The following is a 17,904-nucleotide window of genomic DNA, read 5'->3' on the forward strand; positions in this document are numbered from 1 at the left end:
GTAACTTCACTGGCCGCAAAACAGAAGGAAAATGTTCTGAACAGACATATAGGGTAAGAGTCTATTTTTGTTAAGTACGACTTTCTGATTGCAGCAGAAATGCATCTGTGGCATGGATTTTTGTTTCAGGAGCCCCCCAAGGCCTCTGTCTCCTATCAAGTTTAAAGAACATAGGAAGTACAAATTCGTGGTTATAGTGAAACCTGCCCAAGACCCCATGCCTGTTACATAACTTCCTAGTTGCTTAAACCACCTTACAGTCTGGGCTGATTCTTCCCTCACTCACGCTTGTTTTACACTAATGTCACTCCACTGACTTCAAGAGAGTTACTCTTGATTTACTCTAAGCAGCAGCAGCAAAATAATCAGGCCCCCTGAATATAACTCTGCTCCACCTTTAAGCAATCAAATTGTGTCAGTTCCTTGTGTGGTTTCCTAACACAGGTTTCACTGTAATTCCAAAGGCAAAGAAACCACTTTAACAGGGATAATCTCTCTCACTACAGGTAATTGAGTATGCTGTGCTAAAAACGGATAATGCTTACAAGATCCCTAACCTCCGAGTCCGGGGACGTGCCTGCAAGACTAATTTGCCATCAAACACAGCGTTCCGAGGATTTGGCTTTCCACAAGCGGGTTTGTTTACAGAATCCTGGATAGTGACAGTGGCAGCCCAAACTGGCTTGCCACCTGAGAAGGTAAATGAACGGAGTTTAACAAATAAAATGAGACATAACGGGGGTCTGCTTCTGCTTCTACTCCTGCTCCCAAGTCAAAGGCAAAACTCTTATGGCAAAAATATGGGGGGGAGCTAGACCTTCACAAGCTCTTTCTATTGAAGTAGTTCATATTGTGCCAGATCCTGGCACCTTTACTTCTGCTAAATAGTATTAGTAAATAAATAGCAATAATATTTATTGATATCAGTGGGACTGTTCATGGAGTAATACACTATACAGTGACAGAATCTGTCAATGGAAGTTTATTTCTTCAATTTGAAGTCTCAACCCGCTGTGGTCAGCTCCAATCACTATAATAGAGTCTCTGCCCTCTCCATCCCATCAGGTGTCTCTAGTTGCCTATCTGACATCTCGACCTGAACATCTGGCTGTTGCCTGTAAGTCCAACTGGACTTCTCATCATTCCTACTAACCCTCTTCCCCCATCTCTATTCTTTGTCTTCACCAACAACTCCAGTCACCTGGTCCTGTAATCTTAGGCTTGGTCTACACTACCCCCCCTAATTCGAACTAAGGTACGCAACTTCAGCTACGTGAATAACGTAGCTGAAGTTCGAAGTACCTTAGTTCGAATTAGTTCAAACTTACCTTGGTCCACACTCGGCAGGCAGGCTCCCCCGTCGACTCCGCGGTACTCCTCTCGGCGAGCTGGAGTACCGCAGTCGACGGCGAGCACTTCCGGGTTCGACTTATCGCGTCCAGACTAGACGCGATAAGTCGAACCCAGAAGTTCGATTTCCAGCCGTCGGACTTGCGGGTAAGTGTAGCCAAGGCCTTAGTATCAAACTGACTCTTCTCTTAACTTGTCCCCTCATATCTAGATTCTCACTAATTCCCTTTCCCTCTCTTACTTTGATATCACCAATATCTACCCTTTCCTCCTGGTACCCACTACTAAAGTCATTGTCCATGCCCTGGTCACCTCTTGCCTTGATTAGCATGCCCTCCTCCTGTCTGGCCTGCACCCCGCCTCTAGTCTGTGGAAAGTATGGCTGCTAATGTAATTTTCCTTTCCCAGGACTCCAACTGTGTTGCCTTCTTCTTCAAGTGTTGTCCCTGTGGGTGCTCCACTTCAGGTGTTGGTGCGTCCCAGCACCGTTGATCAGAGATTTTTGGTGTCAGTGCTTGGTTGTGATATGCATGCGCAGTAGCCGTCTCGTGGCAGCACTGGAGTCTCATGTAGCATGCGCATGGCCCTTTCAGTTCCTTCTCAACCATCCTCAGCTGTAGACAGAGCTCGGGGCAGTGCGGCAGCTTCTTCCCCTGTAGATAGAAAGAAGAGAAATATTAGTTAGATACTTTAGATAAGTTAGTTATAGTTTTTAGCATAGTTAGTAGTTAACTTGTTAAAAAATTATATTTGTATCCTCCTGCTCCTTGCTCCTTTTGGAGCACTCTCTGAGACATGCCTGGTTCCCCAGGCTTTAAAAGATGCAGCTCCTGCTGAGAAGAGATGCCAAGATCTGATCGACCCTCGCTCTGGGTGAGATGTTTCGGAGAATCACACATACCCCAAAAGTGCGTTGACTGTAACAACCTGAAGGCGAGAGCCTGGCATAACAGGGACCTCCACCTCAAGATGATCCTAATGGAGAAATTGCTACAACTGAGCCCTGACATGGGCCACCAAAAGCCCCTATCTAATGGCTCTACGACCAGTTCAGAACCGACGAAGAACATAGCTGAGTCCTCTAAAGAAAAGAGGAAGCGAGCATCAACCTCTCCACAGAGGAAACTGCACAAAAAGAAACGGTCCCCTGCTAGGTCGTTACCTTTGGTTCCAACCACCTCTCGAGTCAGCTCTTACAACTCACCTGGTACCTCCGGCATGGGCCGTACCGCTGAGCCCAAAGCACAAGTAACTGAATCAAGACATAGGCATAGCCATGTCTTCTCCACGGCACCAACTACGCCGGCACAGGAAGCGGATCTGGCACTGAGCATGCCACCACCATTGGCACTGACAACAACCTCGGCATCACCGACTTATCGGTACTGCCTCCTCCGTCAGCACCGCCTCCTCTGTTGGCACCAACTGATATCACCACGATGGGTCCACCGGCACCGACAAAGGTGGTGGCGCACTATTCAGCTCCTACAATAGCCTTGGCACTGCCTCCATGGGCACCGCAGCAATTCCTAACAAAGAAGGATATATTGGTATCTTCGGTGCCCCAATCACCACTTCTCGGCACCAAGAAGTATCACCATGCAGCCCACTTTTCCCACGGCACCGTTGGTACCATGCAACAGCGAGGCTAAGGACCAAGATGAAGGCGTCATCGCCCCACAACACTCCTCTCCTACTCAACATAGGCCAATTGGAGGAATACTGAGGACCAAAAGTCATCATAGACAGCCCACACGTCCCTGGTATGGACAACCATGGATGTGTCCCCCCCATGGCGTTTCCCATGCAGTGGCCACCATGGGTTCTGTGGGCAGCATATAGAGCCCACTATGCCAGAACCTCATCGCTATCCAGAGGCAAACTTAGGTCTCCTCCATTTTCCCCAGTGGCTACAACATCCATAGCCCCAGAGGATACAATAGAGGTCTGGAAAACGTGTCACCACCTCACAATTCTTTTTCACCTCCTGACGAGGCCATTATGCCACCTCAATCTACAATGGCTAACTATTTTAAACAGTTTAAAGAACTGTTTAAGAGAATTGCGCTGAGCCAGGACATACCATTAGAAGAAGTCCAAGAAAATCAGCATAAATTGCTCCAAATTTTACAAACCTCATCCTCCTCAAAAATTGTATTATCGATAAAAGACACCATTCTGGAACCGGCTGAAACACTGTGGCAGACACCAGCCACCATCCCACATACATGCAAAAGGGCCTATAGAAAATATTATGTGCCGGCCAAAGGGATGGACTTCCTCTTTTCTCACCTGTCACCAAACTCACTGCTGGTCGAGGCGACAAACCATCGATCCAAACAGCCTCACTTTAAATCCACACCTCATGGTAAGGACCACAAACGACTGGACCTCCTAGGAAGGAAGGACTACACCTCATCCACGTTGCAATTTAGGGTCGCTAACTGCATACTTGACAAAGTATGACCATGACACCTATGAGAAGCTATTTGAGTTCACAAATGACCTTCCTGAGGACAAGTGAACATAATTTAAGAAAAAGCAGCAAAGAGTCCTGTGGCACCTTATAGACTAACAGACGTATTGGAGCATGAGCTTTCGTGGGTGAATACCCACTTCTTCGGATGCATTTAAGAACTTACTCACTAACGGGCAATTGGTGGCCAGGACTGCTTTACAGGCTTCCCTGGACGTTGCTGATATGGCAGCGCGTACCACAGCCATAGCAATCGTAATGCGCAGAGCCTCATGGCTTCTGTCTTCTGGCATCCCAAAAGAACTGCAACTCAATATGGAAGACCTCCCCTTCGACAAAGACAAACTATTCTCATCGAAGACCAATGAGGTGTTGCACTCCATGAAAGACTTAGGCGTGACACTCTGCACGCTGGGCATTTACACAGCACCTGCTCAAAGAAAGCTCTACCAACCTTACCACCATTCTAAAGACACACTATTTAGTCTCCAGAATACTAGACCGTATGACAACAGACAGAGAAACAGAACACAATGACGCCAACCAGCTCAACCCCAATCAACAGTATCACAGCCACCATCTACTAAGCAACAGTTTTGAACAGTTGGTCAAGGGTCTGAGCGACCTTCCCCTCAAGACAATGCCACTTTGCCCATTTGGCCGTTGACTGAGACCTTTTTACCAAGCGTGGAAGTCCATCACGAAGAACTGCTGGATCCTAGAGATCATGCAATCGGGCTATGCCATCCCCTTTATTTCTTGCCCATCTAGCCTACCCACTTCCTGGTCCCTCTTCAGAGACCCTTCTCTCGAGCACCTATTAAGACAAGAAGTACATCATCTACTGCAAGTAGGTGCCCTGGAAACAGTGCCTATGCAATACAGAGGAAAGGGCTTCTATTCCCACAATTTTCTGACCCAAAAGAAAAATGGATGATGGCGACCCATACTAGACCTATGAAAACTCAACAAGTTTGTTTGCTCCCAGAAATTCAAGATAGTCACATTAGGCACGATAATCCCAGTGGTGGAACAGGGGGACTGGTTTTCAGCCCTAGACCTACAAGATGTATATTTCCACATTACCATTCACCCAATTCACAGACTATTCTTCTGATAGACAGTAGGACACGAGCACTTCCAATACAGGTTGCTTCCATTCGGACTGTTCACCGCACCGAGGGTCTTCTCCAAAACCCTTGCAGTTGTCACTGTGCACCTGCGAAAGCAAGGGATCATGTTTTTCTCGTACCTATACAACTGCCATCTGAAAGGCCCCAATCGGATAGCGACGACAGAAATCACCCCAATGGACTACTGCCCTTTTCCAAACCCTAGGGCTGCAATTGAACATACAAAAGTCGACATTGATACCCAAACAACAACTAGACTTCATTGGAGCACACCCTGATTCAGTTCAAGCCAGAGTGTCTCTACCGCGGACCAGATTTCTAGCAATAAAAAATCTCATAGAGACAGTTTACACCAGTCCACGAACCACAGCAAGAATCTGTCTACAGCTGTTAGGACACATTGCAGCCTACACATTTGTGGTAAAGCATGCAAGTCTACACATGAGCTGTATCCAAGGTTGGCTGAGTTCAGTATACAAACCCATCAAACACAGCCTGAACAAGACTGTAACACCACCTCCCGAGCATAGGTGCTGGAACTAGGGGTGCTTGGGGTGCTTCAGCTCCCCCTGACTTGAAGTAGTTTCCATTATATACAGGGTTTACAGTTTGGGCAGTGCCCTTTGGTGGGCAAAGCAGGAGAATCTCTGCTCAGGGATCCCCTTTTATCAAGAATCACCCTCAATTACGATCACAACAGATCCCTCCTTGATAGGTTGGGGCGCACACCTCAATCATCATACAATCCAAGGCAGATGGTCACTAGCGGAGACAGATTTCCATGTCAACTTATTGGAACTCAGAGAGGTACAGAGCCTGCCTCCATTTCCTTCCACTCATAAAGAACGAGATTGTATGGGTGATGACAGACAATATGTTCTACATCAACTGACAAGGGGGAGCGCGATCCCACTCCCTATGTACTGAGGCCATAAAACTATGGAACTGGTGTATTCATCACCACATCGACATCTTAGCCTCCTACCTTCCTGGATGTCAAAATACCACAGCGGACACTCTAAGCAGATGGTTCTCACAGGAACATGAATGGGAAATGAATTCCACAGTCCTACAAAATATATTTCAACGATGGGGGTTTCCCACCATCGACTTATTCGTTACATCTCAGAATCACAAATGTCCTTTATTCTGTTGAAGAGCGGGATTAGGACCTCAATCCTTAGGGGACGTTTTTTTCCTCACATGGGACACAGCGCTCCTATATGCATTCCCACCAATCCCACTAAACCCCAGTGTCCTGCACAAGCCCTAGCATAGTCCAGACAGACCTGGTACATGACAGTTTGCGCTCCATGAACTCTCCCATTGAGACCAAATCTCCTCTCATAAGCCAAAGGTCAGATCCTCCATCCAAACCTGGAGAAACTCCATCTGAAAGTGTGGCTCCTTCATGGTTCCAACAACACGAATTAACCTGTTCGGAACAAGTCAAATGTGTTATTGAACAGCAGACGTACATCCACACACAATACTTACCTGCAAAAATGGAAAAGATTCTCCATCTGGAGTCAGAACAAACAAATCACTCCCAACACTATACCACTGTCACTAGTGCTAGAATACCTCTTAGAGCTAAAGAACTCAGGACTAGCCACGAGCTCTATAAAGTACATCTCGCAGTGATCACTGCTTTCCATCATAAAATGGATGGATTCTCAATATTTGCACACCTGACCACTAAATGGTTTCTCACTGGCATACAGAATCTTTACCCAGAAGTACGCCAACCCATGCCCACTTGGGACCTAAACCTAGTTCTCAAAGGCCTTATTAGACCACCCTTTGAACCGCTGGCCACTTGCTCCTTGCAGCACCTCTCAAAAAAGGTGGCACCCTTGGTTGCTAGATGAGTGAGTGAGATAGGTGCTCTTATGGCTAATCCACCATATACTGTCTTCTTTAAAGACCAGATCACGTTGCAACCTCAGCCCCGGCCCCGACTCGGGACAGGGAGCAGGGCAAGTTGGGTGGGGGGTGGGGTTCTGGGGGGCAGTTAGGGTAGGGGATCTTGGGAAGGAGTGGTCAGGGGACAAGGAGCGGGTGGGGAGGGTTGATGGGTTGCGGTTTCTGAGGGGGGCAGTCGGGGGCAGGACATGGGTGGGGGTCGGATGGGGGGGGATGTACTCACCGGGCGGTTCCCTACCGGGTCTTCGGCGGCAGGTCCTTCATCCGCCGGAGCCGTGCCTCCGAAGACCCAGTAGGGAACCGGTTTCTAAGATTTTGGCAGCTCATCACTGCCCCCAACTATCGTGGACACTACTCTACAATCACCTGAAGTGGAGCACCCACAGGGACAGCACTTGAAGAAGAAGAGAGCGTTACTCACCTTGTGCAATAACGGAGGTTCTTCGAGATGTGTCCCCCTGTGGGTGCTCCACTACCCACCCTCCTCCCTTCTACTTTGGCGTTTGATACAAGCACTCTATGGTAGAGAAGGAACTGAAGGGGGCAGGCCACGTGCACGCTAGAGGAGACACCAACAGTACTGCAAGATGGCTACTGCGCATGCGCGTCCTGATTGAACACTGCTACTGAAAATCTCCAGTCAACGGTGCCGGGATGCACCGACACCTGAAGTGGAGCACCCACAGGGACACACATCTCGAAGGTGAGTAACTCTCTCTTCTCCCTACTTCTTCCCCCCATTGACTTTCTGTCCTTTACCACAAACCATGCAAGCTTTTTGGCCTCACCTACAAGGCCCACACAACCTTACCCTACCCTATGTTTCTACTCTCATTTCCCTATCCCACTGCCTATGCCCTTCCCAGCTCCCAGGCCTTGCTCCACCCTTTGCTTCCTTTTCCTGCTCTCAGCTTTGTGCTTCCTATAAAGCTGCATCCTACACTTATGACAATCTATTTCTCTGCCATGAGACTTCTTCTTCCTTCAACTCCCCTCTTCAAGCAGCCTCTCCTCCTTTTCTCTCATCATTAATAATACTCTCATCCTCCCCAGGGCTGTTGTCATGTGTTTGGCCTGATACTGCAAGCCTTACTTACACTGAGTAGTACGTACACATCTGAGTACTCCCATTGAGACTACTCCGGTACATAAGTACTACTTGGTGTGAGTAAGGCTGACAGAATCAGGCACTTCGATTACCAGTTCTTTAGGACAGGAAATGTGTCATTATATTTGTAAAGTGCTGTATACCCTTTTGGCACTACATAAATATTTTGTATCAGCTTATTCACCTTCTTTTTCAGATCAGGGAGATAAACATGTACAAAGGAGTTAATCTAACTCCCTTCAAAGAAGAGCTCGATGCAACAAACCTGGTGAAATGTTGGAAAGAATGTATGGAGAAATCTGAATACTACAGCAGGAAAACAGCTGTGGAAGAATTTAACAAGCAAAATTACTGGAAAAAAAAAGGGATTGCCATTATTCCTATGAAGTTTTCAGTTGGATTGAATGCTACACAGTACCATCAGGTAAGCTTTGGAAGTGCTGCATTAAAGACGTAAGAGCTCCAGCATTCTTAAAGTATAAGAGGGAGGACAGCTGTCAAGGAAAGGGGAAGGAGGAGAGAGAGACACACCTAGGTATCTAATATGATAGACCCAAGTCTCATCACCAATTCCTTTCAGAAGGAATGTGCCAGATCTATGTAACTTGCTGTCCTCTCTGTAACCACTGCTATAACACTCTCCTCCCATAACCAGGAGTAGAACTGTGGATTCCTGATTCCAGCATTCTACTGCTGTCTAGCAAATAATTGTGTAACTCACTAGCAAAATGTGTATCTTGCTGCTTCTGGTGGCTTGCCCACAATAAGCATAATAGCTACATCTGTAACTGAAGCAGTAGAGGCTTGTGCTGGGGATCTGAAGGTTCAAATCCTGCTGATGATCTTTGTGGGGTTCCTTATAGCTGCATGTGATGTAAATGTCTGATTTTTTGCAGTTTTGCTTTATGTAAAATACATGGTCACAAAATATCCTTCACAATAGGTTTGATATTCTTAAACAACCCCAAAATATTCTAATCTATGAGTTACAGTGCAATGTACAACAAAATCCAGGTGTTTCACATTTCACTCATTTCAGTTGTCACAGGTTGGCAAGTTTGCAGGTTGAGAGCTCTGAGAGAGTTTCAGATAATTCACCCCACAATGGCTACAGTAAAAGAACATTGAGGCTGTGAGTTACATACACAAAGAGGGAAATTTACCCTTGTGCAGAGGATCAGTACAAGACTAGACACCATTACGTTTCACCTAAGGTCTCAAAATAAAGCTTAAATAGGACTTAAGTAGTTCCTTGGTCTTGTGCTGACTTTCTGCACGGGTTGAATTTCAGCCTACCTTCCGGAAGGACCAGCAGCACAGCATCAAACACTGCTTCCTTCTCCACTGATTGGGAATGAGGGGGAAATGGAGTTTGATGCTAAAAATACTTCACAACAGAAGTGAGATGGTGGCTAGGCTCAGTCGCCCAGTTTCACAATGATAAAAAAAACTGTTAAAAAAAAATAAAAAATAATTGTTGAAATGAATGATTGCAGTCCTTGCAGAACTCCAATTAACAGTAAACGACTTCGCTAAGTGGTTCCTCATCCTCAATTGCTAACTGCAAGAAGCTTGCTGTTGCCAGACAGCTGGAGGACTCACCCTCTTAACAACACCCTGATTGCTGTGCCCTCTGGGAGTGAAATCTGACTCAATCCCTGCACTTGTTGGTACATCCCCTTGTTAAGAGTTATTATATTAGCGTCAGCCTTAATGAATTAACAATTTTCTGTTGTTTTTCTTAGGCTGCAGCTCTGGTCCATATCTATACAGATGGGTCTGTGCTGGTGACTCATGGTGGAATTGAAATGGGACAAGGAATTCACACCAAGATGTTGCAGGTTAGACAGGAATTAACCATTTGAATGAAGATGAAAATACAAGAAAGATATGTGATTGTATCAGTAGAGAAGGTGAATGGCACTCGGCGGTTCTGCAGGGAAACCCTACAACAGCCAAGGTCAGGATGGAGGCTCAGGTCGAGGTTTATGTTGCGTTACCGCTTTTGAATTACGGGTAAAGCCAGACTTCAGGAAGGCGTAAGTTCAGAGACTAATGCCCAGATCCACAAAGGTATTTAGACACCAAATGTACAACACAGCAGATGACAAGGACCCAAAACAAGGGGGAGACACAAATTATTCATGCAGGAAACTAAAATGATGTGGGGTTAATTCCTTCAATGTAAATAGCTATCTCTATAACCTCAGCACCAAGATTCTGCATTTCTGATATAAATACCTGTAAACCATGGAAGTGTGGAGACGCCAAACGTAGGTAGAAAGTAGGTAATTTTGGGACTGAAATTAGGTATGCTGATGAGGTATATCTATGACAATGCAGTGTCACATTGTAAATTGGGCATATGAACTTACCTAATAATTTCAAATGATTTGGTTAGGCAGAAAGAAGGGTGAGATTTCAAATCCAATAGAGAAAGAGCTAATCATTATATTTAAAATCTGGCCCAAAATATTCCATATGCAACAAAAGTCAAGTTAGAGAGAACAGCTCATCCAGGAAAAGATCTGAGACAAAACTCTCCAACCCACCCTATATCCACCACCTTCTCCAAGAAAAAGGTAGGAAAATGTAGGATATAGGAGAATTTTCTTTAATTTAACTGTTCCCAGCTGTCTCCACCTCTTATTAAGGCAATTATATGCATGTCATCGGGGTAGATCTGTAAAAAAACAGCAGTTGACCAAGATTTCAGTGATTGGCATTGTCAAAGTAACACTAGCCATCCCCTATCAAGCTTGGTCTTGTGTAGACATAGCAATGCTCGTGCTCTTTTTCTTGAGTCAATACTATTTACCCTCAGTGGAACTGGATATCGTTTTGTTTACTTTACTTACAGGTTGCCAGCCGTGAACTGAAGGTACCATTGTCATATGTACACTTTTGTGAAACAAGCACGATAACTGTGCCTAATGCGATAGTCACAGCCGGATCGATTGGCTCAGACGTCAATGGGAAAGCAGTCCAGGTTACATTTTTTATGAATTATTACTATTTTTATTGCTTCTTTCAAATAATGCATATTGCTCTGAACGTTTGCACATTATTCATCATTGTAGTTTCTGAGCGCCACTAATAGAGCATATCAGTACCCTCACCTGAGTCTCTCTTGCTTGTTTGTCACATGAGCAGTTTAAGGCAGGGCAAATTACTGAACTAGTACTAGCTCACAACTTATTCCTCTCTGCTTTCCTGTATCAGCTCTAAAGATGCTTGTGCAGGATTTAGTCAGAGGAATTGACTGGTCCTTGTATCACCATGGATACTTAAACATAAGCTGATAAAAGAGTCCAGGATATATTTCATGTGCATCTGGTGGCATGATTACTGTCAGAATGAAACACCTTTACCTTTTTATGTACTTTGGGCCTGCTCCTGCTGACACTACTGTAAATTGACCAAAGCTAGTGACATTATATCGGTGTAAAATCAGTAGGAGATCAGAGCCAGGCTCTTTGTCTTCTACTTGGTGATGGCTTCAGTTAAACATGGGTGTGCAAATGGGTTAGTTTCACCAGGACAGACACCAGTGCTGCTCATCGGTAAGCACTGCTTTTGTGGCTGGCCAGCTAGCAGAATACAGAAGAGGGGTTTAGATGTTCATGAGGGTAATGGAATGATGGTACTCAGAATGACTCTCTGACACAAATCAAACTTGCCTTGAACAGCCTTTGGTCAAAGGCAGCATGGAGCAAAAGTGGGTAGAGGCGGACTGGAGAGAGACCTGGCAGGGTATCACTGCCATATTAAAGGCTATAGTGTTTTGAAATTTCAAAGCAGATGTTGCTGCTGCTGCTGTTGTTGAATTCATCTTCTTTTCTCTGTTCATTGTTTCCCACCTCTCTCCTCTCCAGAATGCTTGTCAGATTCTTCGGAAACGCCTGGAGCCCATCATTAATAAAAACCCTGAAGGGAAATGGGAGGACTGGGTCAGTGCTGCTTTTTACGTGACTATAAAAAACCATGGGCTAGGGTGTAGGCTGATAAATCGTGGGCTATACTATGGCATCTAGCAACAGCCCTGAGTAGGGAGCAGCGTGGAGCCCACTGCCCCAGGGAGAGCTCAAGAGGGATCGTGCTTCAGGATGGATGGTGCATCCTGCTCCCCCGTGACATGACCGGCAAATTCCTGAAATAGTCCCTGGCTCTTGCATGGCGTGCTCTTGTGCCGTCCTCTCCTATGTATCCAGACGGGCCAGGAATAACCTGGCCTTATATGGGAATGGGATAGGAGCTGAGGAGTGTTGTCTATGTATATAGCAGCATAGATGCATCAGCTGTGCAGTATTCATCAGAAATCAGTCCTGGAATGGGAGGCCATGCAGCACTATTTGGAAGGGAATGGTGGTAGGTGTGACAGCATTCCTACATATAACCCTGTGAAAATCACGCTGTTCTAGTTAGTGGTGACAAAACATTTATTAATGGATGTACTGACATATAATGACCATCCCCCAAATCTCCAGAACATCATGTCATCATCATTCTGCCCATTGCAGAATAAAGTTCTCACCAGAGGACTACAATCCGAAGCACCTATCCCCTGGAATAGGTTTGTCTAGTTAGGCCTGCGCCGGATACCACTTCATCGCTCCATCACTGCTGCTGGCTGCTGTGGATACATCTACCTTGTTAGTGTCCATTATACCAAGATCAGCTTTCTCCTTCCTCTTCCTGCAGCACATCACTACTGTACCATTGTCATAGACATCAGGCTGTTCTTCGCCACAGCTTTCCTTCTAACCCTTTTTCGCCTGCCTTCCCAGGCAGTTTTAACCACGCCTGAGTATCTGCCCTCTATGACACACATACCTAATAAAAACCCACTTCTCTTTAAACTAAGATGCAATTGGTTCTGCACGATTGTTCAGGCTTCTAAATTATTAGTAGCGGAAAATATTTCTAGTATGGCAGTGCCTAAAGTCCCCCATCAGGATTAGGGCCCCATTGTGCTGGGTGCTGTACAAACCTAGAAAAGAGACACTCCCTGCCCTGTGGGGCTAACAGGCTAAAGACTCCTTCTCAGACATACTTTGGGGGAGGGTTGTTCCTTCACCTTACCTTACTGGTTTGAAATAGAGTGTATCAGATTACTTATTATGATTTCTTCTGATTTTAATTAATTAATTAACCACTACACTGAAGTTAGTAGGGTTATGGGTTTGTATCAATGTGCATAAACATTTTCTGATTAATTCTGCTGAAAAGCATGAAGGTATTTGCTAACTGTGGTAAAGTCCAAGTGAGAGTAGTATGGTCTAGTAGGGTGAGAACTGAGAATGAGCAGTTCTAAATTCTAATCCTGCCTCTGGTGCTGACTCCCTCTGTCACCACCGGCACGTCACTAGGCCTGGTCTGTGTTAGAAATGAACTTATTTAAAATGTTACACCAGCACAACCCCCTAATGCAGATGCAGTGAAACTGATTTAAATCGTGTTAATGCAGTAACTTCCATTCTCTATCGTTTGGGTTTCTGCTGTCCCATTCTGCATCCTAGTGCTCCCCACTGTTACTTTTCTTTAAAAAAAAATTTTTTTTTATTTCTTTACTTAAATTTCTATTCACCTTTAACACTAAATGTTCCTATTGCAGATTACTGAAGCTTATGATCAAAGTGTGAGTCTTTCAGCTACTGGCTACTTCAGGTAAGGAATGCTGTTAGTCTTTCTGAAATTACTGGCATCAAGGATCATAGATGTGGACCTTGGGGGTTTGTCAAATGAGGATAAGAGTCTCCCCTCTCAGCCTCCCCAATCCTTTCACTCTCCCCCTTTCCTTCTCTATTGAAGGCCAAATCCTGCACCTAGCACACATAAACAGGTTGCATGTTGGACGATGGCAGGGGATAAATCTCCCCAGGCCATGCTCACTGGCCACTGTTGCATCTCCCACCCTGTGCTAGGTGTTTGGAAGATGGGACCATGTAGTTTTCTGCACAGCCTCCCATCATGATGGGACATAGAAAACCTATCCTGAGATGTGCTCCATGATACCTAAGAGTCTGGGCCACCTTCTGGCTCTCCGTCTCCTTCTGGGCAGCAGAAACACAGCAGTGCTGCAACACTGAGGCCTTCTTCACCACAGCCTGTGAAAACAGCTGGCTTAGAGCAGGACATTAACCTGGTCTTGTCACATGATTTCCATGACAATCTGCTGTGCAATTGAGAAGGTGGTGGTGGTGGAGGAGATCAAATGCCATTGCTCACTCAGTCTGAAGGATGTTCTTACTCCCACCAGAGGCTATATGGTAAATATGAACTGGGACACCGGGGAAGGCCAGGCTTTCCCATATTTTGTTTTCGGAGTTGCTTGTTCTGAAGTGGAGATTGACTGTCTGACAGGAGATCACAAGGTAAATGGTGCCTTTATATACACATTGGTTAGATTCCTATATGTCTCCCTCCAGAGCTACACTGATGTAGTTATTTTTCCTCTTGCTTTTTTTGCTGAGAAGGGAGAAATGGCATTCATTTCATGTTCTCAGCAGAGTGCCAAGATAACTCTAAATGGCTCTGTCATTCTCAATCTCGTTTGTTAACATTCTAGAAAGAAGATCTGGTGCTAACTAATGAGACTAAGGATGAGAAAGTCCAATAGAACAGAAGATGATAAAGAACAGCTTAATATAATATAATATAATATAATATAATATAATATAATATAATATAATATAATATAATATAATAGAACAGAAGATGATAAAGAACAGCTTAATATAATATAATATAATATAATATAATATAATATAATATAATATAATATAATATAATATAATATAACCACCTTATTTTGTGGCTTTTAAATGAGACCTGATAGACTGAATCTGCCCACAAGGGCCAACTGTGCAACAATATCTGCCCAGTTAATTAGTAATGATCCCCTAATGCACATGGGTTTATTGAAGCAATCGAAGGCATTGCCACATAAAGGGGGCAATGCAGAGGGGCACCAGACAAAGAGCAGTTCCCAAAGGCATTGTTTTTGTGTAATATGGAGACAGGCAGAATGGCTCCAGTGATACTGAGGGAAGCACATTAGGAGCGGCAACTACCATGCCTCTCACAACTCATTGGAAGTGTCTGGCACCAGGGGTGGGGCTATGCCTCACCCACACCTTGTGCTACTCATGTGCAGACACCTTCTCTCACCAGTTAGCAGTGCAGTGGGAGCAGACACTATACCTTCTTCAAGTATAGCACAGTGGCCACTCGTCTGATTTCCTTCTTCAGGCACAATGCCCCTTGCAGCACTTCTAGACTCACAACCCAACACAGGCACTAGCTAACCACCACAGTCCAAACCTTGGGCTTCTACCAAGAAACAAGTTCGTTCTGGGGCTAATGTTCAACCTGCTCCTTAACTCAGCCCAGGGTGCTAATGTTGCGTTTCAGTTGCCATATGCTCCTGGGTGTTCACCAAAACCACTTCAAACAGATTAATCCCTTGTCAGGCCAGGGCCTTTGAAGCTTGCTTCTGTGCTTTAGAATAAATCTGCAATACTTTGCTGTCACCATGGAATATTATTTTATGGCATGGGGTTCGCATTCTTTAAAACCTGCTATTTTTATTGCTTGTAAAGTATGTACCCACAACAGTTTATATTTGTTTAACAGAACATCAGAACAGACATTGTCATGGATGCTTGTTTCAGCATAAATCCAGCTGTAGATATAGGACAGGTATGTACCAATACTTCCATATGCACGCTTGTCTGTAGATGTTAGTGATAGCTTTTTCTTGCACCCAAATACTTTCCATTAAGAGAGCCATTCCAGCGTCCACTGAAGTCAAGGGGAGACTATCCATTGGCTCTAATAGGTGTTGGATTGGGCTCGGAATTAGGCAATATTTGCTTTTTGTTGCACATGTTGATGATAACAAGTTAAGTGGCCTGCTACTGCAACATGCTGAACATTTTCTGAAGGGTGGTGAGTGACTACGGGTCCTGTAGACGTCACTGGGAATTGAGCCCTTGCAGAAAGGACTTGGCATATCACAGGATTAGGTCACAAATCCCTCTTGTTGTCTCGTCTTCATCTTCATCTTCACCTCACCCTACACCAGGGGTCAGCAACATTCGGCACGTGGCTCGCCAGGGTAAGCACCCTGGCGGGCCGGGCCAGTTTATTTACCTGCTGACACGGCAGGTTCGGCCGATCACGGCCCTCACTGGCCGCGGTTCGCTGTCCCGGGCCAATGGGGGTGGCGGGAAGCCACGGCCAGCACATCGCTCGCCCGTTGCCGACCCCTGCCCTACACAGAAAGCAAAAATAATTCCTGAAGGCCAAATCTTGGTCCCATTTAAGTCAATTGCAATACACTGTTGACTTCAATGGGACCAAGATTTGGCAATAAGTTTTCTGGTAGTGGTAATACAGATCAGAAAAATGATTTTTCTTTTACCAGGGTGGGTGGGTGGTTGTTAGTTTGTTTTTAACATCCTTTCCATGCCAATGTTGGCACACAGCAGAGAAATCAGTCTCTTCCATTCCTCTCTGTCATTTGCTGCTACTTCCAAGTGCTCTGTGGTGTTGAGATTGACTATCCTGCCATCCATGCTAAGGGTTCTTCTTAAAGTTTCTTTTGGAAACCCTCATTTCCTCACACCGGTTGGTTTCCACTTGACAGTTAATGTGGGAGTCTGTGTGTTGGCATCTAGAGTATACGGCCCAAATATGTCCAGCGCTTCCTTCTGATTCTGGTGGAAATGAGCTGTTGGTTGGTGATTTCTCAGATCTCTCCATTGGTGATGACTTTCCACCCAATGCCAAGAATCTTTCATAGAGAGACCAGGTGGGTCAGGTAATAGCTCTTATTAGACCAACTTCTGTTGGGGAGAGAGACAAGCTTTTGAGCTTACACAGAGCTCTTCTTCAGATCTGGGAAACTAAGGTCATGTCTATTCTACACAGTTAAGTCAACATAAGGCAGCTTACATCGACCTAACTGTGGAGGTGTACACACTGCAATGCTCCTCCTGCCAATTTAGCTCTCCTGCTACGCCGACATAATAAAACCAGGTCGACAAGAAGCATAGTGCTTAGGGCAATGTAGTTAGAGTGACGCAGTGTCAGTGTGGACACTGTGTTGCTTACATTGCCCTAAGTGGACTCCAGGAGGTGACCGCTCTGGTCACTGTTTTGAACTCTGCTGCCCTGCAGACAGGTAGGCAGACATGCATCCCTCCACTTTAAAAGCCCAAGGAAGTTTTTGAAATTCCTGTTTGTGGAGAGCTCACATAGCTATTGCCCAGCTGAGCACGCAGCAAACACACTGCTGCCTGGAGTACATGGGAGGTGGTGGATCTCCTGGGTCTGTGGGGAGAGGAGGCTGTGCAGGTGCAGCTCCGCTCCAGCCGCAGGAACTTGCTCAGGGCATGAAGGAGAAAGGCTATGATAGGGACATGCAGCAGTGTCATCTAAAAACATCAAAGAGTGGTGGCAGGCATAGTAGAAGGCAAGGGAGGCAAATTGTCCCTCTTGTGCAGAGCCGCAGACATGCCGCTTCTGCAAAGAGGGGGCTGGGGTCAGAGTGCTGGTATGGGTGGGGGGCTGTGTGGGAAGGTTGGGGCTGGAGTCAGAATGGTGGTCTATGGGTAGGGGGCCGGTGGGGGGAGCAGTCAGGATGGCGGCCAGGGTGCTTAGCCTCAGGCTGTGGAAAAGAGGGGATGATTTTAAGGAAGAATTAAAAGAAATAGAATTAAAACTCTCCCTGGACAAGTAAAAACACCACCACTGGCATTCACTTTTTCATATAGATGTAAACTGAGCAGCGTTAAATTATTGATGGAGGGAGGAAGTAGCATGGTGCAAACAAACAATGCCAGGCTCAGCATGCTACAGCAATACATATCACTGTGGCTCATTGTTAAAATGCTCCTTCAAGGCCT

The 17,904-nt window shown here is 45.6% G+C and overlaps 2 protein-coding genes across 3 annotated transcripts in view; one reads left to right on the forward strand and one right to left on the reverse strand.

Annotated features, from left to right (window-relative positions):
* The window catches only part of LOC135974151 (serine/arginine repetitive matrix protein 2-like), a 994,828-nt gene that overhangs the window by 356,326 nt on the left and 620,598 nt on the right, over positions 1 to 17,904 (reverse strand). The gene's annotated exons all lie outside the window — the stretch shown is intronic.
* LOC101949109 (aldehyde oxidase-like) overlaps positions 1 to 17,904 on the forward strand; it is an 85,666-nt gene that overhangs the window by 55,634 nt on the left and 12,128 nt on the right. For both annotated transcript variants that reach the window (NM_001282244.1, XM_065560404.1), the window contains 8 exon segments: positions 507 to 698; positions 8,190 to 8,417; positions 9,739 to 9,834; positions 10,854 to 10,982; positions 11,869 to 11,943; positions 13,608 to 13,660; positions 14,253 to 14,367; positions 15,629 to 15,694. In NM_001282244.1, coding sequence (NP_001269173.1) covers positions 507 to 698; positions 8,190 to 8,417; positions 9,739 to 9,834; positions 10,854 to 10,982; positions 11,869 to 11,943; positions 13,608 to 13,660; positions 14,253 to 14,367; positions 15,629 to 15,694 — 954 coding nt within the window.

This window comes from Chrysemys picta, chromosome 11 (assembly GCF_011386835.1).
Source record: "Chrysemys picta bellii isolate R12L10 chromosome 11, ASM1138683v2, whole genome shotgun sequence".
Taxonomy (NCBI): domain Eukaryota; kingdom Metazoa; phylum Chordata; order Testudines; family Emydidae; genus Chrysemys; species Chrysemys picta.